A 27,762-nucleotide genomic window follows, 5' to 3' on the forward strand; every position below is an offset into this window, starting at 1 on the left:
CATTGATGATCACAATTTTGTGCACCAAGTTTTTGGCGCCGTTGCCAGGGAATTAAATGTCCTAACTATAGTTTCGCATTTGTTCCCTGCAATAACAGTGCCAAGTTTTTGATCCGGCAACAACACCAAGTTTTTGGCGCCATTGCGGGGATTGTTTGAGTTTGGACAACTGACGGTTCATCTTGTTGCTTAGATTAGGTATTTTTCTTCAGAGTTCTTAAGAATGAATTCTAGTGTTTCAAGGTGATGTTCTCATCATCACCAAAGCTGATTGATTCTCATCAATTTAGCTCTTGAATGTAATGTCCTGCTGAAGCTTGGCTAGCCATGTCTAATTTCTTTAGACTAAAGCTTTAGACTAACATTGCATGATTCCTGGAATTCTCATTAAGAATTTTGATATCCTTATTTTCATTCAATTTTCGAAAAAAAAAATCCAAAAAAATTACAAAATCATAAAAACAAAAAATATTGTATGTTTCTTGTTGAGTCTCGTGTCTCATTTTAAGTTTGGTGTCAATTGCATGTTTTTGTTCTTCTTGCATTCATTCATGTGTCTTCATTGATCTTCAAGTTGGTCTTGATGATTTCCTTGTTCTGATCTTTAAATTCTCTTGTCTTGAGTGTTTTGTTGTTTCTCATATGCATTCTCATTTTGTTAGTGTCAATAGTATACAAACTTCTAAGTTTGGTGTCTTGCATGCATTGTTATTTGATTTTAGTTGCATTTTGATTATTCCTCATCATTAAAAATTCAAAAATATTTTTAATTTGTGTCTTTTCAAGTCAATAATACAGAGAATTGAAGATTCAGAACATACAGCAGAGGAATTACACAGAAAAAGCTGGGCATTCAAAACGCCCAGTGAAGAAGGAAAACTGGCGTTTAAACGCCAGCCAGGGTGCCTGGCTGGGCGTTTAACGCCCAAAAGGGGTGAGTTTTGGGCGTTAAACACCAGAATGTATACCATTCTGGGCGTTTAACGCCAGGATGGCACAAGAGGGAAGATTCTGTTTTTTAATTCAAAATTTTTTCAAGTTTTCAAAAGTTTTCAAAATCAAATCTTTTTCAAATCAAATCTTTTCAATCATATATTTTCAAAATCAATTTATTTCCATTTTCAAAAATACTTGCTATCAATTAATGATTTGATTCAACATTTCAAGTATGTTGCCTTTTCTGTTGAGAAAGGTTTAACGTTTGAATCATATCTTTTCTTGTTAGCCAAGTCATTAATTTTCAAAATCAAATCTTTTTAAATTATTTTTCAAATCATATCTTCTCAATCATATCTTTTTAATCACATCTTTTTCAAAATAGTTTTTCAATCATATCTTTTTAATTTCTAATTTCAAAATCTTATTCAAAAATCACTTGATTTCTTTTCCACTCTTAGTTTTCGAAAATCAATCAGTATTTTTTCAAAATGATTTTAAAATCTGTTACTTATTTTCAAAAATTTCTTCCCCTCTTCTCACATCCTTCTATTTATGGACTAACACTCCTCCTCAATGAACAATTCGAACTCCATCTCCTTTGATAAGTTCGAATTCTTTTACCTCTCCTTCTATTTTTCTTTTCCTCTGACACCTCAAGGAATCTCTATACTGTGACATAGAGGATTCCATATTTTCTTGTTCTCTTCTCTTTCATATGAGCAGAAGCAAAGACAAAAGCATTTTTGTTGAGGCTGACCCTGAACCTGAAAGGACCTTGAAGCGAAAGCTAAGAGAAGCTAAGGCACAACTCTCTGTAGAGGACCTAACAGAAATCTTCAAAGAAGAAGAACCCATGGAAGCCGAAAACAACAACAATGCCAAGAATGCAAGGAAGGTGTTGGGTGACTTTACTGCACCTACTCCCGACTTCTATGGGAGAAGCATCTCTATCCCTGCCATTGGAGCAAACAACTTTGAGCTTAAGCCTCAATTAGTTTCTCTAATGCAACAGAATTGCAAGTTCCATGGACTTCTATTGGAAGATCCTCATCAGTTTTTAGCTGAATTCTTGCAAATCTGTGACACTGTCAAGACCAATGGGGTTGACCCTGAAGTCTACAGACTTATGCTATTCCCTTTTGCTGTAAGAGACAGAGTTAGGATATGGTTGGACTCACAACCTAAAGAAAGCCTGAACTCTTGGGAAAAGCTAGTCAATGCCTTCTTGGCAAAGTTCTTTCCACCTCAAAAATTGAGTAAGCTTAGAGTGGAAGTCCAAACCTTCAGACAGAAGGAAGGTGAATCCCTCTATGAAGCTTGGGAAAGATACAAACAATTGATCAGAAAGTGTCCCTCTGATATGCTTTCTGAATGGAGCATCATAGGTATCTTTTATGATGGTCTGTCTGAACTGTCCAAGATGTCATTGGATAGCTCTGCTGGAGGATCTCTTCATCTGAAGAAGACGCCTACAGAAGCTCAAGAACTCATTGAAATGGTTGCAAATAATCAATTCATGTACACTTCTGAAAGGAATCCTGTGAACAATGGGACGAATCAGAAGAAAGGAGTTCTTGAGATTGATACTCTGAATGCCATATTGGCTCAGAACAAAATATTGACTCAGCAAGTCAATTTGATTTCTCAAAGTCTGTCTGGAATGTAAGCTGCACCAGGCAGTACTAAGGATGCTTCATCTGAAGAAGAAGCTTATGATCCTGAGAACCCTTCAATGGAAGAGGTGAATTACATGGGAGAACCCTATGGAAACACCTATAATTCTTCATGGAAAAATCATCCAAATCTCTCATGGAAGGATCAACAGAGACCTCAACAAGGTTTCAACAACAATAATGGTGGAAGAAACAGGTTTAGCAATGGCAAGCCTTTTCCATCATCTTCTCAGCAACAGATAGAGAATTCTAAGCAGAGCCACTCTGACTTAGCAACCATGGTCTCTGATCTAATCAAAATCACTCAAAGTTTCATGATTGAAACAAGGTCCTCAATTAGGAATTTGGAGGCACAAGTGGGACAACTGAGCAAGAAAATTACTGAACTCCCTCCTAGTACTCTTCCAAGCAATACAGAAGAGAATCCAAAAGGAGAATGCAAGGCCATTAACATGACCCACATGGCCAAACTTGGAGAGGAGGAAGAGGCAGTGATCGCCATTGAGGAAGACCTTAATGGACGTCCACTGGCCTCCAATGAGTTCCCTAATGAGGAACCATGGGAATCTGAGGCTCATAATGAGACCATAGAGATTCCATTGGATTTACTTCTGCCATTCATGAGCTCTGATGAGTATTCTTCCTCTGAAGAAGATGAATATGTCACTGAAGAGCAAGTTGCCAAGTACCTTGGAGCAATCATGAAGCTAAATGACAAGTTATTTGGTAATGAGACTTGGGAGGATGAACCCCCTTTGCTCACCAAAGAACTGGATGACTTGTCTAGGCAGAAATTACCTCAAAAGAGACAGGACCCTGGGAAGTTCTCAATACCTTGTACCATAGGCACCATGACCTTTAAGAAGGCTCTGTGTGACTTAGGATAAAGTATAAACCTCATGCCTCTCTCTGTAATGGAGAAGCTAGGGATCTTTGAGGTACAAGCTGCAAGAATCTCACTAGAGATGGCAGACAACTCAAGAAAACAAGCTTATGGACTTGTAGAAGATATTCTGGTAAAGGTTGAAGACCATTACATCCCTGCTGATTTCATAGTCCTAGAGACTGGGAAGTGCATAGATGAATCCATCATCCTTGGCAGACCCTTCCTAGCCACAGCAAAAGCTATGATTGATGTTGACAGAGGAGAATTGATCATTCAAGTGAATGAAGAATCCTTTGTGTTTAAGGCTCAAGGATATCCCTCTGTTACCATGGAGAGGAAGCATGAAGAGCTTCTCTCAAAACAGAGTCAAACAGAGCCCCCACAGTCAAACTCTAAGTTTGGTGTTGGGAGGCCACAACCAACTTCTAAGTTTGGTGTTGAACCCCCACATTCAAACTCTAAGTTTGGTGTTGGGAGGTTCCAACATTGCTCTGACCATCTGTGAGGCTCCATGAGAGCCCACTGTCAAGCTACTGACATTAAAGAAGCGCTTGTTGGGAGGCAACCCAATGTTATATTTATCTATTTTACTTTGTTATTTATGTTTTCTATAGGTTGATGATCATGGGAAGTCACAAAATCAATTGAAAAAGCAAAAATAGAATGAAAAACAGAAAGAAAAACAGCACACCCTGGAGGAAAACCTTGCTGGCATTTAAACGCCAGCAAGGGCAGCAAATGGGCGTTTAATGCCCAGTCTGGCACCATTCTGGGCGTTTAACGCCAGAAAGGGGCACCAGACTGGCGTTAAACGCCAGGAAAGGGCAAGAAGCTGGCGTTAAATGCTAGAAATGGGCACCAGCCCGGCGTTTAACGCCAGAATTGGCATAAAGAGCATTTTTGCTCGCCACTTGGTGCAGGGATGAATTTTCCTTGACACCTCAGGATCTGTGGATCTCACAGGATCCCCACCTACCCCACCACTCTCTCTCTTCTTCACCCATTCACCAATCACCTCAACACCTCTTCCCCAAAAACCCCTCACCTATCAAATCCCATCTTTTTCTTCACCACTCACATCCATCCTTCATAAAACCCCACCTACCTCACCATTCAAATTCAAACCACTTTCCCTCCCAAACCCACCCCTACATGACCGAACCATACCCCTCTCTCCACTCCTATATAAACCCATATTCACTCCTTCATTTTCACACAACCTAAACACTGCTTCTCCCCCTTGGTCGAACCACAAAGCCACCTCCATCTCCTCTATTTCTTCTTCTTCTACTCTCTTCATTCTTCTTTTGCTCGAGGACGAGCAAACCTTCTAAGTTTGGTGTGGTAAAAGCATTGCTTTTTGTTTTTTCATTACCATTTATGGCATCTAAGGCCGGAGAAACCTCTAGAAAGAGGAAAGGGAAGGCAAAAGCCTCCTCCTCCGAGTCATGGGAGATGGAGAGATTCATTTCAAGGGTGCATCAAGACCACGTCTATAAAGTTGTGGCCATAAAGAAGGTGATCCCCGAGGTCCCTTTCAAACTCAAAAAGAGTGAATATCCGGAGATCCGACATGAAATCCGAAGAAGAGGTTGGGAGGTTCTTACCAACCCCATTCAATAAGTCGGAATCTTAATGGTTCAAGAGTTCTATGCCAATGCATGGATCACCAAGAACCATGATCAAAGTGTGAATCCGGACCCAAAGAATTGGCTTACAATGGTTCGGGGAAAATGCTTAGATTTTAGTCCGGAAAATGTAAGGTTGGCATTCAACTTGCCCATGATGCAAGGAGATGAACACCCTTACACTAGAAGGGTCAACTTTGATCAAAGGTTGGACCAAGTCCTCATAGACATTTGTGAAGAGGGCGCTCAATGGAAGAGAGATTCAAGAGGAAAGCCAGTTCAACTGAGAAGGCATGACCTCAAGCCCGTGGCTAGGGGATGGTTGGAGTTTATCCAACGCTCAATCACTCCCACTAGCAACCGGTCCGAAGTTACTATAGACCGAGCTATCATGATTCATAGCATCATGATTGGAGAGGAAGTAGAAGTTCATGAGGTTATAGCCTAAGAACTTTATAAGGTGGCGGACAAGTCCTCTACCTTGGCAAGGTTAGCTTTTCCTCATCTTATTTGTCACCTCTGTTATTCAGTTGGAATTGACATAGAGGGAGACATCCTCATTGATGAGGACAAGCCCATCACTAAGAAAAGGATGGAGCAAACAAGAGATCCCACTCATCATGAAATCTCTGAGATACCTCAAGGGATGCACTTTCCTCCACAAAACTATTAGGAGCAAATCAACACCTCCCTAGGAGAATTGAGTTCCAACATGGGACAACTAAGGGTAGAGCACCAAGAACATTCCATTCTCCTCCATGAAATTAAAGAAGATCAAAGAATCATGAGAGAGGAGCAACGAAGGCAAGGAAGAGACATTGAGGAGCTCAAACACTCCATAAGATCTTCAAGAGGAAGAACAAGTCGCCATCACTAAGGTGGACCCGTTCTTTAATCTCCTTGTTCTTTATTTTTCTGTTTTTTGAAAAATCATGCTTATGTTTATCTATATTTGTGTCTTATGATCATTAGTGTCTTAGTGTCTATGCCTTAAAGTTATGAATATCCTATGAATCCATCACCTTTTTTAAATGAAAAATGTTCTTAATTGAAAAAGAGAAGAATTGCATGAATTTTAAATTTTATAACAAATTAATTATTTTGATGTGGTGGCAATACTTTTGTTTCTGAATGTATGCTTGAACAGTGCATAAGTATTTTGAATTTGTTGTTCATGAATGTTGGCTCTTGAAAGAATGATGAAAAAGGAGACATGTTACTGAGGATCTGAAAAATCATAAAAATGATTCTTGAAGCAAGAAAAAGCAGTGAATACAAAAAAAAGAGGGAAGGAAAAACGAAAAAAAAAGAAGAAAAAAAGAAAAAAAATAATAAAGTTGTGATCCAAGGCAAAAAGAGTGTGCTTAAGAACCCTGGACACCTCTAATTGGGGACTCTAGCAAAGCTGAGTCACAATCTGAAAAGGTTCACCCAATTATGTGTCCGTGGCATGTATGTATCCGGTGGTAATACTGGAAGACAGAGTGCTTTGGGCCACGGCCAAGACTCATAAAGTATCTGTGTTCAAGAATCATCATACTTAACTAGGAGAATCAATAACACTATCTGGATTCTGAGTTCCTATAGAAGCCAATCATTCTGAATTTCAAAGGATAGAGTGAGATGCCAAAACTATTCAGAGGCAAAAAGCTAAAAGCCCCGCTTATCTAATTAATACTGATCTTCATAGATGTTTTTGGAATTCATTGCATATTCTCTTCTTTTTATCTTATTTGATTTTCAGTTGCTTGGGGACAAGCAACAATTTAAGTTTGGTGTTGTGATAAGCGGATAATTTATACGCTTCTTGGCATTGTTTTCAGTATATTTTTAGTATGTTTTAGTTAGTTTTTATTATATTTTTATTAGTTTTTAGTTAAAATTTACTTTTCTGGACTTTACTATGAGTTTGTGTATTTTTCTATGATTTCAGGTATTTTCTGGCTGAAATTAAGGGACCTGAGCAAAAATCTGATTCAGAGGCTGAAAAGGACTGTAGATGCTGTTGGATTCTGACCTCCCTGCACTCGAAATAGATTTTCTAGAGCTACAGAAGCCCAATTGGCGCGCTCTTAACTGCTTTGGAAAGTAGACATCTTGGGATTTCCAGCAATGTATAATAGTCCATACTTTGCCCGAGATTTGATGGCCCAAACAGGCGTTCCAAATCAGCTCAAAACTGCCCGGCGTTAAACGCCAGAACTGGCACAAGAATGGGAGTTAAACGCCCAAACTGGCACAAAAGCTGGCGTTTAACTCCAAAAAAAGTCTCTACACATAGAAGCTTCAATGCTTAGCCCAAGCACACACCAAGTGGGCCCGTAAGTGGATTTTTATGTCATTTACTCATCTTTGTAAACCCTAGGCTACTAGTTCTCTACAAATAGGACCTTTTGCTATTGTATTTTTATCTTTGAATCTTTGGATCATTTTAGATCTTTTGATCATCTTTGGACGCCTAGTTCTTAGATCATTGGGAGGCTGGCCATTCGGCCATGCCTAGACCTTGTTCTTATGTATTTTCAACGGTGGAGTTTCTACACACTATAGATTAAGGTGTGGAGCTCTGCTGTACCTCGAGTATTAATGCAATTACTATTGTTCTTCTATTCAATTCAGCTTATTCTTGTTCTAAGATATTCATTCGCACCCAAGAACATGATGAATGTGATGATTTTGTGACGCTCATCATCATTCTCACTTATGAACGTGTGCCTGACAACCACTCCCGTTCTACAAGCAAACAAGGCTTGAATGTTTATCTCTTGGATTCCTTAATCAGAATCTTCGTGGTATAAGCTAGAATTGATGGCGGCTTTCAAGAGAATCTAGAAGGTCTAAACCTTGTCTGTGGTATTCTCAGTAGGATTCAATGATTGAATGACTGTGACGAGCTTCAAACTCCTGAAGGCTGGGCGTTAGTGACAGACGCAAAAGAATCACTGGATTCTATTCCAACCTGATTGAGAACCGACAGATGATTAGCCGTGCTGTGACAGAGCGCGTTGAACATTTTCACTGAGAGGACGGGACTGTAGTCACTGAAAATGGTGATGCCCAACATATAGCTTGCCATGGAAAGGAGTAAGAAGGATTGGATGAAGACAGTAGGAAAGCAGAAAGACGGAAGGGACAAAGCATCTCCATACGCTTATCTGAAATTCTCACCAATGAATTACATAAGTATCTCTTTCTTTATGCTTTATTCATAAATCATCCATAACCATTTGAATCTGCCTGACTGAGATTTACAAGGTGACCATAGCTTGCTTCATACCAACAATCTCCGTGGGATCGACCCTTACTCGCGTAAAGTTTATTACTTGGACGACCCAGTGCACTTGCTGGTTAGTTGTGCGAAGTTGTGATAAAGAGTTGAGATTGCAATTGAGCGTACCATGTTGATGGTGCCATTGATGATCACAATTTCGTGCACCACTCCTCAAGATCTTCCTTACCAAGGTTTCTTCGGAATAGCTCTTTTTCAGGACATCCAAATTATTGATGATTATTGAGAACCTTTCGAACATTTGATCAATGCTCCCTTCCTCCTTCTTGTTGAACATTTCATACTCCTTCATCAGCATATCAATTCTGGTCTCCCTCACTTCTTTAATGCCTTCATGGGTGAGTCTGAGCTTGTCCCATATTTCTTTAGCCGTCTTGCACCTTAACACTTTTCTATATTCTTCAAAACTGATTGCGCAGTGCATCAGGTTGATTGCCTTTGCATTAAGTTCAACCTTCTTCTTTTCTTCCTCTGTCCACTCATTGTCTTCTTTTGCCATAACTTCTCCATAAGCATTTTGTTTTGTTGGAACGTCTGGTTCGTTGAGAATAATCTTCCAAATGTTAAAGTCAATTGACTGCACGAAGATTCTCATTCTCTCTTTCCAGTAAGAGTAGTTGCTGCCATTGAAGTAGGATGGTCTGTTATTCGACTGCCCTTCAGTGAGTGTGAATGCCATGATGTTAGGACCCATATTGTTGGCCATGGATCTTTACTCCAAGCTGTGAAGCTTGACTCCTTGAGACCTTGCTCCTAATACTAATTGATGGATCAACTAGAACTTGAGAAGGAGGGGTTGAATCAAGCTAGTTCAAATTTGAACTTTTCAAGCTCTATTTTCGCAGAAGCTAAATATGCATAAGATTTTTTTGTTTTGTCTCATACTCAAGAAATAAAACAGAGAAGGGAAGAAGAGATAAAGGCCAACATGTATCCTGGTTCAGTTTCTAAGTGCCATGAAATCTACATCCAGTTTTCACCACAACCATGGTGGAATTTCCACTATAATCAACAGATTACAATCACCAATACTATTGAATTACATCCTAATTCAACTAGTATCTACCACTAAGCTTTTTTCACCAAAGCTCAGCTTTCCAAGTGCTGTCCCAACTTGGAAGGAGAACTTAGACAGATTTAGAAACACCAAGTGCTATCCCAACTTGGCAAGGAAAACTAAACCTTAGTTCACAGAAACCAAATTACACAGAAAAAATTCATTTGACTTTTTCATGCATCTCTCTTGCCTCTTTTCTCATGACTTTTTCAACTCACATATTTAGCTTTTTCTCAATACAAAAGATGACTCAAGATAGCCATAATAATGAAAATCAGAAATGAAGCACTAGTAGAAGAAAAAGAATTCAGCTCGGTTAAGAGGATATGAAGCCTCTTATATATCTTCAGCTTGCATTCCAATTTGCCTCTTTTATTTCCTTGTCTCAGCTACTCGTTGGAGCTGTCTTTGAGGGAATGCAGTCCTTGCTCCATTCTGCTCCACTATCACTGCTTGTCGAGGAGCCACTCCACCGCCTCTGTTGTCCTTTAATTTGCTTTCTTCCTTGGCATGCATTCCTTTTTTCCTTCTGCTCTATTACCCCTACTGTCCGAGGAGCTACACCACTACTTCTGCTCTTCTTGTAAGTTTTTGTTTAGCTCTCCTACATTATGAATTGTACTTTTATTGATGTCCTTGTAATGAGAGTGACCCCAGCTGTCCTTGTTTTTGTCTTGGTGTTACATCTGTCCCATATTGTTGACAGATGTCCTCCCTTTTCCACTAGCATTCGGAGATCTCTCTCTTGGCTCATGTCCTGACTTGTTGCTCAAGTAGCAAGTATTGGACTTAAGTGTTGGAGCTGTAATTCATTAAGTTGCTGAAGCAACACTAGTTTGGGCTGAAGTAATCATACAAGTAGGCCTGTACACTTAGCACACACATTACACCAACTTAGACTTTCACCCCAAATTTTGTTTGTCATCATATATATAAAATCCAAAATCAAACTAAGCTCAACATTTACTATACAATATATTAACCTAGTTGCTATTCTTTTTTGGTGCATTTGCTTTATATATCTGACACACTCGGCTAAGAAGGACGCAATGAAAAAGAAGCAACTCTAGCTTTTGTCCGGTCGAGCATTCCACTAGCATCTTACATTCACACCTTTGTTTGATTGTCACTCGGGGATGGAGTTGTAGATATTTTAGTTTTAACAAATTATTGGCTGTATATCCTTCTACGACATGTTGTTGTCATCGCCAAATTTCTTATATAACTAACTACGGAGATAACAATTTAAATGGTCATTCAGTTTTAATTCGATAATTAAAATAGTCTCCTAGTTTTTAAACTAATCAAATATTGTTAACAAAAATCCTATATGGACTGTTAACTTACATACTGACATAATATTAGGTAAATGGGATACAACTATTTTAGTTTCTCACATTTGGGACTAAATTGACTAACCTCTAACCCTAAACCCATATACTCCATCAATATTTTCTTTCCTCTCCATTTGACAAACACAACCAACACCACTACTCCATCAAAAACTCTCTTAACAACTAATACCTCTATAACTATTGCTTCTAGTTCCTTTTTAAATTAACCCATACCATATTAGATAAATTAACAAAATCATTCCAATTGTAATCAACATTAGTTTAACATCCTTGAGATAAGTTTCCAAACTCTTTATTTGGCAAAAAAATTCTATCTGTGATTACTTGTGGCTAGTTGTAATTTTTCTCTAAGGTGGCAGAAATGAACTCATGTATATTTTTTCAAAAGTAGCCAGAGCCTCCCATAGTTTATGGCGAATCATATTTTGGGTGGTGAAAGTGCTATTAGAATGAGTTCTATTTCCACCCTCATCCATGGTAAGAGTTGTCTTTTCATATTTTGGAGGATTAAAAGTTTGGACTTGTTCCAAATATGATGAAAAAGGATAAAGATAATAAGGGAGTATATGAGTTTAGGATTGAGTTTAATCAATTTAGTCCCAAATTTGAGGAACTAAATTGATTGTATCTCTTTGATGCTATGTTAGTGATGAGCGGATAATTTATACGCTTTTTGGCATTATTTTTAGTATGTTTTTAGTAGTTTCAGTTGAGTTCTTAGTATATTTTTATTAGTTTTTAGTTAAAATTCACTTTTCTGGACTTCACTATGAGTTTGTGTGTTTTTCTGTGATTTTAGGTATTTTCTGGCTGAAATTGAGGGACCTGAGCAAAAATCTGATTCAGAGACTGAAAAGGACTGCAGATGCTGTTGGATTCTGACCTCCCTACACTCAAAGTGGATTTTCTGGAGCTACAGAAGCCCAATTGGCGCGCTCTTAACGGCTTTGGAAAGTAGACATTCTGGGCTTTCCAGCAATATATGATAGTCCATACTTTGCTCAAGATTTGATGGCCCAAACCGGCGTTCAAAGTCACCCTCAGAATTCCCAGCGTTAAACGCCGGAACTGGCACCTAAATGGGAGTTAAACGCCCAAACTGGCACAAAAGCTGGCGTTTAATTCCAAGAAGAGTCTCTACATGAAAATGCTTCATTGCTCAGTCCAACCACACACCAAGTGGGCCCGGAAGTGGATTTTTATGTCATTTACTCATCTTTGTACACCTTAGGCTACTAGTTTTCTATAAGTAGGACCTTTTACTATTGTATTTGGATATCTTGGTAGCTATCTTTGTTCTTATGCTATCTTAGATCATTGGGAGGCTGGCCTCACGGCCATGCCTAGACCTTGTTCTTATGTATTTTCAACGGTGGAGTTTCTACACACCATAGATTAAGGTGTGGAGCTCTGCTGTACCTCGAGTATTAATGCAATTACTATTGTTCTTCTATTCAATTCCGCTTGTTCTTTGTCCAAGATATCACTTGTTCTTCAACTTGATGAATGTGATGATCCGTGACACTCATCATCATTCTCACCTATGAACGTGTGACTGACAACCACCTCCGTTCTACCTTAGATTGGGTGAATATCTCTTGGATTCCTGATACACGATGCATGGTTGATCGCCTGACAACCGAGTGCTCGCCTGACAAACGAGCCAGCCATTCCGTGAGATCAGAATCTTCGTGGTATAGGCAAGAACTGATGGCGGCATTCAAGAGAATCCGGAAGGTCTAACCTTGTCTGTGGTATTCTGAGTAGGATTCAATGATTGAATGACTGTGACGTGCTTCAAACTCCTGAGGGCGGGGCGTTAGTGACAGACGCAAAAGAATCACTGGATTCTATTCCGGCCTGATTGAGAACCGACATATGGATAGCCGTGCCGTGACAGGGTGCGTTGAATATTTCCACTGAGAGGATGGGAGGTAGCCACTGACAACGGTGAAACCCTTGCATAAGCTTGCCATGGAAAGGAGTAAGAAGGATTGGATGAAGACAGTAGGAAAGCAGAGAGACGGAAGGGAAGGCATCTTCATACGCTTATCTGAAGCTCTCACCAATGATATACATAAGTATCTCTATCTTTATCTTTCTGTTTTATTCATCATCTACACCCATTTGAGTCTGCCTGACTAAGATTTACAAGGTGACCATAGCTTGCTTCATACCAACAATCTCCGTGGGATCGACCCTTACTCGTGTAAGGTTTATTACTTGGACGACCCAGTGCACTTGCTGGTTAGTTGTGCGAAGTTGTGTTTATGCCATGGTATTGAACACCAAGTTTTTGGATTCATTACCGGGGATTATTTGAGTTGTGAAAAGTATTGATCACAATTTCGCATACCAAGTTTTTGGCGCCGTTGCCGGGGATTGTTTTGTGTATGGACAACTGACGGTTCATCTTGTTGCTTAGATTAGGTATTTTTCTTCAGAGTTTTTAAGACTGAGTTCTAGTGTTTCATGATGATCTGTTGAAATCTGGCTGGCTGTGAAGCCATGTCTAATCTTATTGGACCGAGGTTTCAACTGATCATCACAAGAGCTTGTTGATCTCTATCAATCTTGCTATTGGAGCAATGATCTGCTAAGGCTTGGCTGGCCATTGGCCATGTCTAGTGTTTTGGACCGAAGCTTTCTTTGAAAGCTTGGCTGGCTGTGAAGCCATGTCTAATTCTTGGACCGGAGTCTTAGACTAGCATTGCAATGATTCCTGGAATTCAAATTAAGAATTCTGAAACCTTTATTTTTTATTTTCATATAATTTTCGAAAAAGCACAAAAAAATTACAAAACCATAAAAACCAAAAATATTTTATGTTTCTTGTTTGAGTCTAGTGTCTAATTTTAAGTTTGGTGTCTTGCATGCATTGTTTATTTGATCTTGGTTCTATTTTCAAGTCAATAGTACAGGGAACTGAAGATTTAGAACATGCAGCAGAGGAATTACACAGAAAAAGCTGGGCGTTCAAAACGCCCAGTGAAGAAGGACAGACTGGCGTTTAAACGCCAGCCAGGGTACCTGGTTGGGCGTTTAACGCCCAAAAAGGTAGTACATTGGGCGTTAAACGCCAGAATGTGCACCATTCTGGGCGTTTAACGCCAGGATGGCACAAGGGGGAGGATTTTGTTTTCAAATCAATTTTTTTTCAAGTTTTCAAAGTTTTTCAAAATCAAATCTTTTTCAAATCAAATATTTTCAATCAAATGTTTTCAAAATCAATTTCTTTCCTTTTTCAAGGATACTTGCTAACAATTAATGATTTGATTGAACATTTCAAGTTTGTTGCCTTTTCTGTTGAGAAAGGTTTAAATGTTTGAATCATATCTTTTCTTGTTAGGCAAGTCATCAATTTTTAAAAATCAAATCTTTTTTTTTAAATTTGTTTTCAAATCATATCTTTTCAATCATATCTTTTTAAAACTATGACTTTTTAATCATATCATTTTTTTATCACATCTTTTTCAAAACAGTTTTCAGTCATATCTTTTTGATTTCTAATTTCAAAATCTTTTTCAAAAATCACTTGATTCCTTTTCCACTTTTAGTTTTCAAAAATTATCAATCAATTTTTCAAAATGTTTTTTAAAATCTTTTTAATTAATTTTAAAAAAAATTCTCTTCCCCTCTTCTCACATCCTTCTATTTATGGAGTACCACTCCTTCTCAATGCACAATTCGAACTCTATCTGATTAAGTTCGAATTCTTCTACCTCTTTCTTCTATTTTTCTGTTCTTCTGACACCTCAAGGAATCTCTATACTGTGACATAGAGGATTCCACATTTTCTTGTTCTCTTCTCTTTCATATGAGCAGGAGCAGAGACAAAGGCATTCTTGTTGAAGCTGACCCTGAACCTGAAAGGACCTTGAAGCGAAAGCTAAGAGAAGCTAAGGCACAACTCTCTGTAGAGGACCTAACAGAAATCTTCAAAGAAGAAGAACCCATGGCAGCCGAAAACAACAACAATGCAAGGAAGGTGCTGGGTGACTTTACTGCACCTACTCCTGACTTCTATGGGAGAAGCATCTCTATCCCTGCCATTAGAGCAAACAACTTTGAGCTTAAGCCTCAATTAGTTTCTCTAATACAACAGAATTGCAAGTTCCATGGACTTCCATTGGAAGATCCTCATCAGTTTTTAGCTGAATTCTTGCAAATCTGTGACACTGTCAAGACTAATGGGGTTGACCCTGAGGTCTACAGACTTATGCTATTCCCTTTTGCTGTAAGAGACAGAGCTAGGATATGGTTGGACTCACAACCTAAAGAAAGCCTAGACTCATGGGAAAAGCTAGTCAATGCCTTCTTGGCAAATTTCTTTCCACCTCAAAAATTGAGTAAGCTTAGAGTGGAAGTCCAAACCTTCAGACAGAAGGATGGAGAATCCCTCTATGAAGCTTGGGAAAGATACAAACAATTGATCAGAAAGTGTCCCTCTGATATGCTTTCTGAATGGAGCATCATAGGTATTTTCTATGATGGTCTCTCTGAACTATCCAAGATGTCTTTGGATAGCTCTGCTGGAGGATCTCTTCATCTGAAGAAGACGCCTACAGAAGCTCAAGAGCTAATCGAAATGGTTGCAAATAACCAATTCATGTACACTTCTGAAAGGAATCCTGTGAACAATGGGACTAATCAGAAGAAAGGAGTTCTTGAAATTGATACTCTGAATGCCATATTGGCTCAAAATAAAATATTGACTCAACAAGTCAATTTGATTTCTCAAAGTCTGTCTGGAATGCAAAATGCACCTGGCAGTACTAAGGATGCTTCATCTGAAGAAGAAGCTTATGATCCTGAGAACCCTTCAATGGAAGAGGTGAATTACCTAGGAGAACCCTATGGAAACACCTATAATTCTTCATGGAGAAATCATCCAAATTTCTCATGGAAGAATCAAGAGAGACCTCAACAAGGTTTCAACAACAATAATGGTGGAAGAAACAGGTTTAGCAATAGCAAGCCTTTTCCATCATCTTCTCAGCAACAGACAGAGAATTCTAAGCAGAACCCCTCTGACTTAGCAACTATGGTCTCTGATCTAATCAAAACCACTCAAAGTTTCATGACTGAAACAAGGTCCTCCATTAGAAATTTGGAGGCACAAGTGGGACAGCTGAGCAAGAAAGTTACTGAACTCCCTCCAAGTACTCTTCCAAGCAACACAGAAGAAAATCCAAAAGGAGAGTGCAAGGCCATCAACATGGCCGAATTTGGAGAGGAAGGAGAGGAAGTGAACGCCACTGAGGAAGACCTCAATGGGCGTGCACTGACCTCCAATGATTTCCCTAATGAGGAACCATGGGAATCTGAGGCTCAAAATGAGACCATAGAGATTCCATTGGACTTACTTCTGCCCTTCATGAGCTCTGATGAGTATTATTCCTCTGAAGAGGATGAGTATGTCACTGAAGAGCAAGTTGCTAAATACCTTGGAGCAATCATGAAGCTAAATGACAAGTTATTTGGAAATGAGACTTGGGAGAATGAACCTCCTTTGCTCACCAAAGAACTGGATGACTTGTCTAGGCAGAAATTACCTCAAAAGAGACAAGATCCTGGGAAGTTTTCAATACCTTGTACCATAGGCACCATGACCTTCAAGAAGGCTCTGTGTGACTTAGGGTCAAGTGTAAACCTCATGCCTCTCTCTGTAATGGAGAAGCTAGGGATCTTTGAGGTGCAAGCTGCAAGAATCTCATTAGAGATGGCAGACAACTCAAGAAAACAAGCTCATGGACTTGTAGAGGATGTTTTGGCGAAGATTGAAAACCATTACATCCCTGCTGATTTCATAGTCCTAGAGACTGGGAAGTGCATGGATGAAACCATCATCCTTGGCAGACCCTTCCTAGCCACAGCAAAGGCTGTGATTGATGTTGATAGAGGTGAACTGATCATTCAAGTGAATGAAGAATCCTTTGTGTTTAAGGCTCAAGGATATCCCTCTGTCACCATGGAGAGGAAGCATGAAGAGCTTCTCTCTAATCAGAGTCAAACAGAGCCCCCACAGTCAAACTCTAAGTTTGGTGTTGAATCCCCATATTCAAACTCTAAGTTTGGTGTTGGGAGGTTCCAACATTGCTCTGATCATTTGTGAGGCTCCATGAGAGCCCTCTGTCAAGCTACTGACATTAAAGAAGCGCTTGTTGGGAGGCAACCCAATGTTATATTTTATCTATTTTCTTTTGTTATTTTATGTTTTTTTTGTAGGTTGATGATCATGAGAAGTCACAAAATCAATTGAAAAAGCAAAAACAGAATGAAAAACAGGAAGAAAAATAGCACACCCTGGAGGAAGAACTTACTGGCGTTTAAACGCCAGTAAGGCTAGCAGGTGGGCGTTTAACGCCCAGTCTGGCACCATTCTGGGCGTTTAACGCCAGAAAGGGGCACCAGACTGGCGTTAAATGCCAGAAAAGGGCAAGAACCTGGTGTTAAACGCCAGAAATGGGCACCAGCCCGGCGTTTAACGCCAGAATTGGCTCAAAACGTGATTTTGCATGCCATTTGGTGCAGGGATGACTTTTCCTTGACACCTCAGGATCTGTGGACCCCACAGGATCCCCACCAACCCTACCACTCTCTCTCTTCTTCCCCATTCACCAATCACCTCAACACCTCTTCCCCAAAAACCCTTCACCTATCAAATCCCATCTTTCTCTTCACCACTCACACCCATCCTTCATAAAACCCCACCTACCTCACCCTTCAAATTCAAACCACTTTCCCTCCCAAACCCACCCATATATGACCGAACCATGAGCCCCCCTCCCCTATATATACCCTTCTTCACCCCTTCATTTTCACACAACCTAAACACCACTTCTCCCCCTCTTTGGCCGAACACAAAGCCATTCCTTTCTTCCTCATTTCTTCTTCTTCTACTCTCTTCTTTCTTCTTTTGCTCGAGGACGAGCAAACCTTTTAAGTTTGGTGTGGTAAAAGCATTGCTTTTTGTTTTTCCATAACCATTTATGGCATCTAAGGCCGGAGAAACCTCTAGAAAGAGGAAAGGGAAGGCAAAAGCTTCCACCTCCGAGTCATGGGAGATGGAGAGATTCATCTCAAGGGTGCATCAAGACCACTTCTATGAAGTTGTGGCCTTGAAGAAGGTGATCCCCGAGGTCCCTTTTTCACTCAAAAAGAGTGAATATCCGGAGATCCGACATGAGATCCGAAGAAGAGGTTGGGAAGTTCTCACCAACCCCATTCAACAAGTCAGAATCTTGATGGTTCAAGAGTTCTATGCCAATGCATGGATCACCAAGAACCATGATCAAAGTATGAACCCGGATCCAAAGAATTGGCTTACTATGGTTCGGGGGAAATACTTGGATTTTAGTCCGGAAAATGTAAGGTTAGCATTCAACTTGCCCATGATGCAAGGAGATGAACATCCTTACACTAGAAGGGTCAACTTTGATCAAAGGTTGGACCAAGTCCTCACTGACATTTGTGAAGAGGGCACCCAATGGAAGAGAGATTCAAGAGGGAAGCCGGTTTAATTGAGAAGGCATGACCTCAAACCCGTGGCTAGAGGATGGTTGGAGTTTATTCAACACCCAATCATTCCCACTAGCAACCGGTCCGAAGTTACTCTAGACCGGGCCATCATGATTCATAGCATCATGATTGGAGAAGAAGTGGAAGTTCATGAGGTTATAGCCCAAGAACTCTATAAGGTGGCGGACAAGTCATCTACCTTAGCAAGGTTAGCCTTTCCTCATCTCATTTGTCACCTCTGTTATTCAGTTGGAGTTGACATAGAGGGAGACATCCCCATTGATGAGGACAAGCCCATCACTAAGAAAAGGATGGAGCAAACAAGAGACCCCTCTCATCATGAGATCCCTGAGATACCTCAAGGGATGCACTTTCATCCACAAGACTATTGGGAGCAACTAAACACCTCCCTAGGAGAATTGAGTTCCAACATGGGACAACTAATGGTGGAGCACCAAGAACATTCCATCCTCCTCCATGAAATTAGAGAAGATCAAAGAATCATGAGAGAGGAGCAACAAAGACAAGGAAGAGATATTGAGGAGCTCAAGCACTCCATAAGACCTTTAAGAGGAAGAACAAGCCGCCATCACTAAGGTGGACCCGTTCTTTAATCTCCTTGTTCTTTATTTTCTTGTTTTTCGAAATTTTAGTGCTTATGTTTATCCATGTTTGTGTCTTATGATCATTAGTGTCTTAGTGTCTATGCCTTAAAGTTATGAATGTCCTATGAATCCATCACCTTTCTTAAATAAACAATGTTCTTAATTGAAAAGGAGAAGAATTGCATGAATTTTGAATTTTATAACAGTTTAATTATTTTGATGTGGTGGCAATATTTTTGTTTTCTGAATGTATGCTTAAACAGTGCATATGTCTTTTGAATTTGTGGTTCATGAATGTTGGCTCTTGAAAGAATGATGAAAAAGGAGACATGTTACTGAGGATCTGAAAAATCATAAAAATGATTCTTGAAGCAAGAAAAAGCAGTGAATACAAAAAAAAAGGAGGCGAAAAAAAAACGAAAGAAAAAGAAAAAAAAAAGAAAAAGAAAGAAATAAAGTTGTGATCCAAGGCAAAAAGAGTGTGCTTAAGAACCCTGGACACCTCTAATTGGGGACTCTAGCAAAGCTGAGTCACAATTTGAAAAGGTTCACCCAATTATGTGTCTGTGGCATGTATGTATCCGGTGGTAATACTGGAAGACAGAGTGCTTTGGGCCACAACCAAGACTCAATAATTAGCTGTGTTCAAGAATCATCATACTTAACTAGGAGAATCAATAACACTATCTAGATTCTAAGTTCCTAAAGAAGCCAATCATTCTGAATTTCAAAGGATAGAGTGAGATGCCAAAACTGTTCAGAGGCAAAAAGCTAAAAGCCCCGCTCATCTAATTAATTCTGATCTTCATAGATGTTTTTGGAATTCATTGCATATTCTCTTCTTTTTATCTTATTTGATTTTCAGTTGCTTGGGGACAAGCAACAATTTAAGTTTGGTGTTGTGATGAGCGGATAATTTATACGCTTTTTGGAATTGTTTTTAGTATGTTTTTAGTAGTTTCAGTTGAGTTCTTAGTATATTTTTATTAGTTTTTAGTTAAAATTCACTTTTCTGGACTTCACTATGAGTTTGTGTGTTTTTTTGTGATTTCAGGTATTTTCTGGCTGAAATTGAGGGACCTGAGCAAAAATCTGATTCAGAGACTGAAAAGGACTGCAGATGCTGTTGGATTCTGACCACCCTGCACTCGAAGTGGATTTTCTGGAGCTACAGAAGCCCAATTGGCGCGCTCTTAACGGCGTTGGAAAGTAGACATCCTGGGCTTTCCAGCAATATATGATAGTCCATACTTTGCCCAAGATTTGATGGCCCAAACCGGCATTCAAAGTCACCCTCAGAATTCCCAGCGTTAAACGCCGGAACTGGCACCTAAATGGGAGTTAAACGCCCAAACTGGCACAAAAGCTGGCGTTTAACTCCAAGAAGAGTCTCTACACGAAAATGCTTCATTGCTCAGCCCAAGCACACACCAAGTGGGCCCGGAAGTGGATTTTTATGTCATTTACTCATCTTTGTACACCTTAGGCTACTAGTTTTCTATAAGTAGGACCTTTTACTATTGTATTTGGATATCTTGGTAGCTATCTTTGTTCTTATGCTATCTTAGATCATTGGGAGGCTGGCCTCATGGCCATGCCTAGACCTTGTTCTTATGTATTTTCAACGGTGGAGTTTCTACACACCATAGATTAAGGTGTGGAGCTCTGCTGTACCTCGAGTATTAATGCAATTACTATTGTTCTTCTATTCAATTCCGCTTGTTCTTTGTCCAAGATATCACTTGTTCTTCAACTTGATGAATGTGATGATCCGTGACACTCATCATCATTCTCACCTATGAACGTGTGACTGACAACCACCTCCGTTCTACCTTAGATTGGGTGAATATCTCTTGGATTCCTGATACACGATGCATGGTTGATCGCCTGACAACCGAGTGCTCGCCTGACAAACGAGCCAGCCATTCCGTGAGATCAGAATCTTCGTGGTATAGGCAAGAACTGATGGCGGCATTCAAGAGAATTTGGAAGGTCTAACCTTGTCTGTGGTATTCTGAGTAGGATTCAATGATTGAATGACTGTGACGTGCTTCAAACTCCTGAGGGCGGGGCGTTAGTGACAGACGCAAAAGAATCACTGGATTCTATTCCGGCCTGATTGAGAACTGACAGATGGATAGCCGTGCCATGACAGGGTGCGTTGAACATTTCCACTGAGAGGATGGGAGGTAGCCACTGACAACGGTAAAACCCTTGCATAAGCTTGCCATGGAAAGGAGTAAGAAGGATTGGATGAAGACAGTAGGAAAGCAGAGAGACGGAAGGGACAAAGCATCTTCATACGCTTATATGAAGTTCTCACCAATGGAATACATAAGTATCTCTATCTTTATCTTTATGTTTTATTCATCATCTATACCCATTTGTGTCTGCCTGACTAAGATTTACAAGGTGACCATAGCTTGCTTCATACCAACAATCTCCGTGGGATCGACCCTTACTCGCGTAAGGTTTATTACTTGGACGACCCAGTGCACTTGCTGGTTAGTTGTGCGAAGTTGTGTTTATGCCATGGTATTGAACACCAAGTTTTTGGATTCATTACCGGTGATTATTTGAGTTGTGAAAAGTATTGATCACAATTTCGCATACCAGTTAGCATGTCAAATATTATGCCAGCCTAAAAGTTAGCAGTAAATAAGATTTTTGTTAATGATGTTAATTTGATCATTAATAAAAGAACCATCTTGATTTGCAGTTTCAAAATTAGGACTATTTTGATTAGTTTAAATCGATGAACCATTTTGATTATCAAATTAAAATTGAGGACTATTTTAATTATTGGACTAAAATTGATGGACCAATTTAAATATTTTCTTTGTAACTAAGTCATCGTTGCCTCATTATTGGTTAGCACCTCAAAAAGAAATGGCGAACTTCATCCAATGAGTTTGCAATTTTCTTTTAAATGATCATAATAAAGTAATGCTTGAAGATAAATTTTGTACTTTATTAATTTCTTAGTCTTTCTAGTCAGGAGGGCATCGATCGGTCTTTTATGTAACACTCTACCATTCAAATCTTCATGCTAAAGTCATGAGTCGATGATAATAAGGTGGTATGACTCAAGGTAGAGTATATATATATATATATACACACACATACATAATTAATAGAAGAAAGTATTGACTGAGAAGCCTGAAAGGATTCAAAAGAAAATCGCGAGCATAACTCACACACATATCGATGAGAAGCATTCAAATAAGCGGGGTAAAAATAAGACATAAAGGAAGAAGAGTGTTATCAACTCTACTTTGAGTCATACTACCTTATTATCATTGACTCATGACTCAAGTATAAGGATTTAAATGGTAAGATGTTACATTTTGGCCATATGCCCCCGAAAAAATGTACGTTCGAGGTACCAAAAGACTTGTTACTTCCTTAAGCCAAGAATGAAACCCTATGATGATTCACTTTATGTTGAAACAATTATGAGATCTCTCCTTTCTTCAAAAACCAAGTAATAAAGCCAACTCTCACCTTTGATTGATGATAGATGATGATCCCCCCCCCCCCAAATCAATAAAAGTTGAGAAAATTTTGGCATCTGAAAAGGTAGCTAATAGCACGTCTGGTCTCCACACAAAAAACAATAGTTACGAGCTCACTCATGTGTCTGATCCAGCTGACATCTATTTTATTGACAAAATTTAAGGATAAAGATTTTTTCTAGCCACTTTATGATTTTAGCGAGAATAACTATAATTGAATCAAGAAGGAAAAGACTTCAAGTTAGAAAGTCAGCATATGTTTAAAAGTATAACCAATTTTCTCTTGATATGTTCCTTAAAAAATCCAATGCGTGTAAATTCTTCTCTCAACTAAGGTTGCGAATTAGCAGCAATAATTTTGGGCAAAGGCATGATTTTTCTATTTTTTTATAGTCATTCTATGAATACGCAAAAAATTAATCTTCAAATCAGTCAGTTCTATGGATTACATATTAAAATATAAAACACACATTGAAAATACACGAGACATTATAGCGACAAATTTAATGGTTAATTTTTTGTAGGGCCATCAAAATAGGTCAAACCCATCAGGTCATCCCGTTTACCCATTTAAATGGGCGGGCTTTGCCTCTAAAATTAAGCCCGTTTAATTTTCGGGCTAAATAGGTGGCCTGTTTAATTTTTTTTACATTTTTTTTCAAAAAAAGCAGCACTTTTAGCCGATATTTCTCCCGATCCGACCCGAAAATCTGATCCATCAACTAAAAAAATATTGTTTGTTTAAGGTTTTTGACCTAAAAGTGATATTTTTTGTCAAAATATTTTTCAAAAAATAAAATAAAAGCATAAACGGGCTGGCCCATTTAATCCATCGGGCTGACCATAAATGGTCTGGACTAAAAAATTATGGCACGTAAATGAAGCGGGCTTAAACGGTCTAGCCCATTTAACCCACGGGCTTAACAGGTGATGACCAGTCATCTTATGCTAGTTCTACAAGCATTTTTTATTTGTTTCATTAGGTTTTATGCACTTTTTTGCACAATAAGTAAGTGATTGGAGTGGAATTTCATGATTATTTTGAGTCAATCAAACATCATTTATTTTATACAAAATCATTAGGTTTATGCAAGAATTAATTGATTTTATGAATGGTGCAAGGGCCTCGTGATTTTGGTGAGACTTTGATTGCTTATTTGATTGCTTTTAGATGAAGAAATGAAGAAAGGGGGAAGCAAACAGCAAAGCGTTACGTTCAAAGAAGGAATGCCACGCTCAGGAGCACAAATAGCTGGCGCTCATTTCCAAAGTGAGCACCACGCTCACTAAGCCAACGTTTTCGTGGATTTTCAAGCTTGGAGCAAAAGCTTTGCTGTCCGTGTGTGTTGAGGAGCGCTCACTAAGTTAACTTGGCGATCACTAAGAGAGTGCTACGGAAGAAAACAATCGGACGAGAAGAGCACGCTTAGAGAATGAGCGATTCACTCATTGTTTAAACCGAGCGCTCCACTAGAAGAATGCATCCAGACCCACTTCAAACAAGTGCCATTTTGATCCACTTCTTCACAAGCCAAAAAGCCCACTCTAAGTGCTTGATGAGGGAAATAGAAAGTGTATAAATAGGAACAAATTTGATTTGAGAATGACCTTTTTTGCTCACTTTTAATTTTCCTTATAGAATTTTAGAGTCAGAGATCAGATATGGGTTTTCTTTTCTTTTCTGTTTCGTTTTCTCTCTTCTACAATTTCTTCTTTCTGATTTTGTTACTTCACTGAAATTGTCAATTTCTCTTTAGGATTTCAGAGTTGATATAAGTTTTCTTGCTATTTTGATTCTTTTGCAATTTTCCATTTCTGTTTTGCTACTGAGATCCTGATCTGAATCTCTTCGTCTCATAATTCTCTGTTTTACTGCAATTTATAATTCCAGTCTTGTTCTGAATCCCAGTACCCAAATTCTTTTATTCTTCAAGCAATTTAAATTCCTTGGCACTTTAGATTCAGTAATTTAAATTTCTTGCACATTAAGTTTCAGTCATTTACTTTTCTTGCAATTTAAGTTTTAGCTCATTTACTTTCTTGTACTCTAAGTTTCTGCAATTTACTTCTTCTACACTTTAAGATTCTATCAATTTTCATTCAGCACTCTAGTTCACTTGCAATTTTATTTCTGTTAATCAAATTTCACTCAATTTATCAAATATTTGCTTAACTAGATTCATCACCATACTAAAATTGCTCAATCTATCAATCCCTGTGGGATCGACCTCACTCTTGTGAGTTATTACTACTTGATGCAACCCGGTACACTTACCGGTGAGTTTGTGTGGAATCGTTTTTCTCTCATCAAGTTTTTGGCGCTGTTGTCGGGGATTGATATAGATTGACAATGATTAAGTAGGGTGATAATCTAGATTAAGCATTTTTTTCTTTGTTTTTATTAAGTACACTAATTGTTTGAGTTTTTGTTTAAGCTAATCTTAACCTCATTCTAGCTGTAGAGTGAATTGTTTTTGGTTTCTCGTTTTGTGTGTGTTTTATGCCAGGAGGAAGAAGAAATGAATCCACCTCTTTTGATTCTGAACCAGAAAGAACATTTCTGAGATTGAGAAGAGAAGCAAGAAGGAAGGGAGTTGTTGGAGAAGAAGACTTTGAAGAAAAAGACCAAGAAATGGAAGGGAATGCCCCTAATCCACCTGAAGAGGTAGCTAATAACAATAGCCAGCCTCAAAGGAGAGTTCTAGCCTCCTACACCTTCCCCAGTGCAAGAAACTGTGGGAGTAGAATACTCACTCCAAATGTTTATGCAAATAACTTTGAGTTGAAACCTCAATTCATTACACTAGTGCAGAACAACTGTTCTTATGGAGGAGGTCCCTTGGAAGATCCAAATCAGCACCTAGCTATCTTTCTGAGGATATGTGACATAGTTAAGACAAATGGTGTACACCCAAATATTTATAAGTTGCTGATGTTTTCATTTTCCCTGAGGGATAAGGTAACTCAATGGTTAGAAGCATTTCCTAAAGAAAGCATCAACAACTAGGAGGATTTAGTGAGCAAATTTTTGGCTAAATTCTACCCACCTCAGAGGATCATAAGATTGAAGACAGAGGTGCAAACCTTCACCCAAATGGATAGAGAATCAATTTATGAGGTATGGAAAAGACACAGCCTTGATTAGGAAGTTTCCACCGGAGATGTTTAATGAATGAGACAGACTTCAAAATTTCTATGAGAGATTGACTTTAAAAGCTTAGGAAGCTTTGGGTTATTCTGCTGGAGGTTCAGTGCAACTAATGAAGACAGCTGAGGAAGCTCAGAATCTAATAGATACTGTAGCCAACAACCAATACTTTTATGCTCATCAAAGGCAGTGCCAACCAGCTCCAAAGAGAGGTGTGTTAGAACTTGAAGGTGTGGACACCATCTTGACACAAAACAAGGTGATGCACCAACATATTCAACAACAAATGAAGATGATGGCTAAGAGGATTGATGGACTTCAAATTGCAGCAGTAAACACTACAAATCAACCACCACCTACATAGGGACAAAATGAAGAGAGCTGTGAAGAGCAACAGCCTGAGCAAGTCTTATACATGCAGAACCAAGGAGCTAGACAAAATGAGTTCCATGGAGATACCTACAACTCATCCTGGAGGAACCACCCCAATTTGAGGTGGGGAGACAACAAAAACTAGCAGCCTTGGTAGAGAAACTCAAACCAGAACAATTCCAGAAACGCAAACCATCAAAACCATCAAAACACTAACCAAAACCAATACAGAAAACCACAAAACAATCAACCTCAATCTAACTACTATCCACCCAATAACATTTCCACTAACCAAAACAATTCTCATCTACCATCTACATCCCATGCTACCCCACAACCACATCAAGAAGATCAAAGGATCTCCAACTTGGAGATGATGATAGAGAAGATGATCAAGCATCAAGAATTGGCCAATAAGAACCATGAAACTTCACTAAGGAATCTGGAAAGACAAATTGGACAACTGTCCAAGCAAACAGTGGTTAAAAGACCAACCAGTGTACTACCAAGTGTGATACCATTCCCAACCCTAAAGAAGAATGTAAAGTAATTCAACTCAGGAGTGGAAGAACATTGGAGGATGACAAGGTCAGCAGCAAGAAAGAAATGGCAATTGAAGAGAAAGATCAGGGGAAGCTCAAGGAGAACGAGGAAGAGTCGCAAGCCTCAAAGAAAGGAAAACAAATCATGAAAGATCATCCACAAGAACAGAAGAAGATGGAAAAGCTATACACTTCTTCCCTTCCATATCCTCAAAGGTTCAATAGAGAGCTTAAAGACCAACATTTCCCCAAGTTCCTAGAAGTTTTCAAGAAGCTGGAAATCAATATTCCACTTGCTGAAGCATTGGAGCAGATGCCTCTGTATGCAAAATTTCTCAAGGAGCTTATTAACAAGAAGAAGAGCTGGAATGAAAAAGAGACAGTGATCTTGACACAAGAGTGCAGTGCTGTCATCCAAAAAGGCCTCCCACCAAAACTCAAAGACCCTGGAAGTTTCTTTCTACCTAGCACCATTGGCAATATATTCATTGAGAAGGCATTGTGTGATTTAGGATCAAGTATCAATCTGATGCCCTTATCTATGATGAGAAAATTGTCCATAGAAGAAGTGAAAACTATAAGGATGACCTTGCAACTTGCTGACAGATCAATGGTAATCCCTAATGGAGTGGTTGAGAACCTCACATGATGGATAAGTTCATATTTCCAGCAGATTTTCTGATCTTGGATCTAGATGAAGAGGGAGGTGATTCCATCATATTGGGAAGATCTTTTCTAGCCACAGCAAGGGCCATCATTGATGTGGAACAAGGAAAAATGACTTTGAGGGCACACGATGAGAAGATCACTCTAAATGTCTTTCAGGAAATACAATACACTATTGAAGAGAAAAACTGCATGAGAGTTGAAGGAGGAGACATGCATTGGAAGGGAAAAATCTAAAGAGACACTCATCAGCTCACCTTTGAAGCAAAAGACAAACAATGGAGAAGAACAAAAGGGTAATGAAGATGAGAAGGATGGAAAAGGATTGCAACCAGAAGCCATAGGATCAATCATTAAGAAGAATCCTGACATCAAATCTGGTGCCAAGGAAGAAGAGCCACCTCAGAAAGGGAAGCAGAGTAGAAAAAAACTCAAAAAGGATGGAAAAACAAAAAGACCCAACTGAAGGATTCTCAGAAGGAGACAAGGTAAAATTGATATACCAACAGTTGGAGACAGGCCCACAAACTGATGATTATTACATTGTCAATAAGATACTCTCGTTG

At 39.1% G+C, this 27,762-nt stretch overlaps 1 protein-coding gene and 2 non-coding genes across 3 annotated transcripts; 1 reads left to right on the forward strand and 2 right to left on the reverse strand.

Annotated features, from left to right (window-relative positions):
• Window positions 1-2,197: 2,197 nt before the first annotated feature.
• LOC130971146 (small nucleolar RNA R71) lies at window positions 2,198-2,305 on the reverse strand. Its single transcript, XR_009082381.1, has one exon. It is a non-coding gene; the product is annotated as a small nucleolar RNA R71 (small nucleolar RNA).
• A 12,873-nt stretch (window positions 2,306-15,178) lies between these two features.
• On the reverse strand, window positions 15,179-15,286 carry LOC130971008 (small nucleolar RNA R71). Its single transcript, XR_009082247.1, has one exon. It is a non-coding gene; the product is annotated as a small nucleolar RNA R71 (small nucleolar RNA).
• An 11,308-nt stretch (window positions 15,287-26,594) lies between these two features.
• Window positions 26,595-27,179, forward strand: LOC130966779 (uncharacterized). Its single transcript, XM_057891603.1, has one exon. It carries the CDS (start codon window positions 26,595-26,597, stop codon window positions 27,177-27,179), a length of 585 nt encoding a protein of 194 aa, XP_057747586.1.
• Window positions 27,180-27,762: the final 583 nt, after the last annotated feature.

The sequence above is a fragment of the Arachis stenosperma genome, chromosome 3 (assembly GCF_014773155.1).
Source record: "Arachis stenosperma cultivar V10309 chromosome 3, arast.V10309.gnm1.PFL2, whole genome shotgun sequence".
Lineage (NCBI taxonomy): Eukaryota > Viridiplantae > Streptophyta > Magnoliopsida > Fabales > Fabaceae > Arachis > Arachis stenosperma.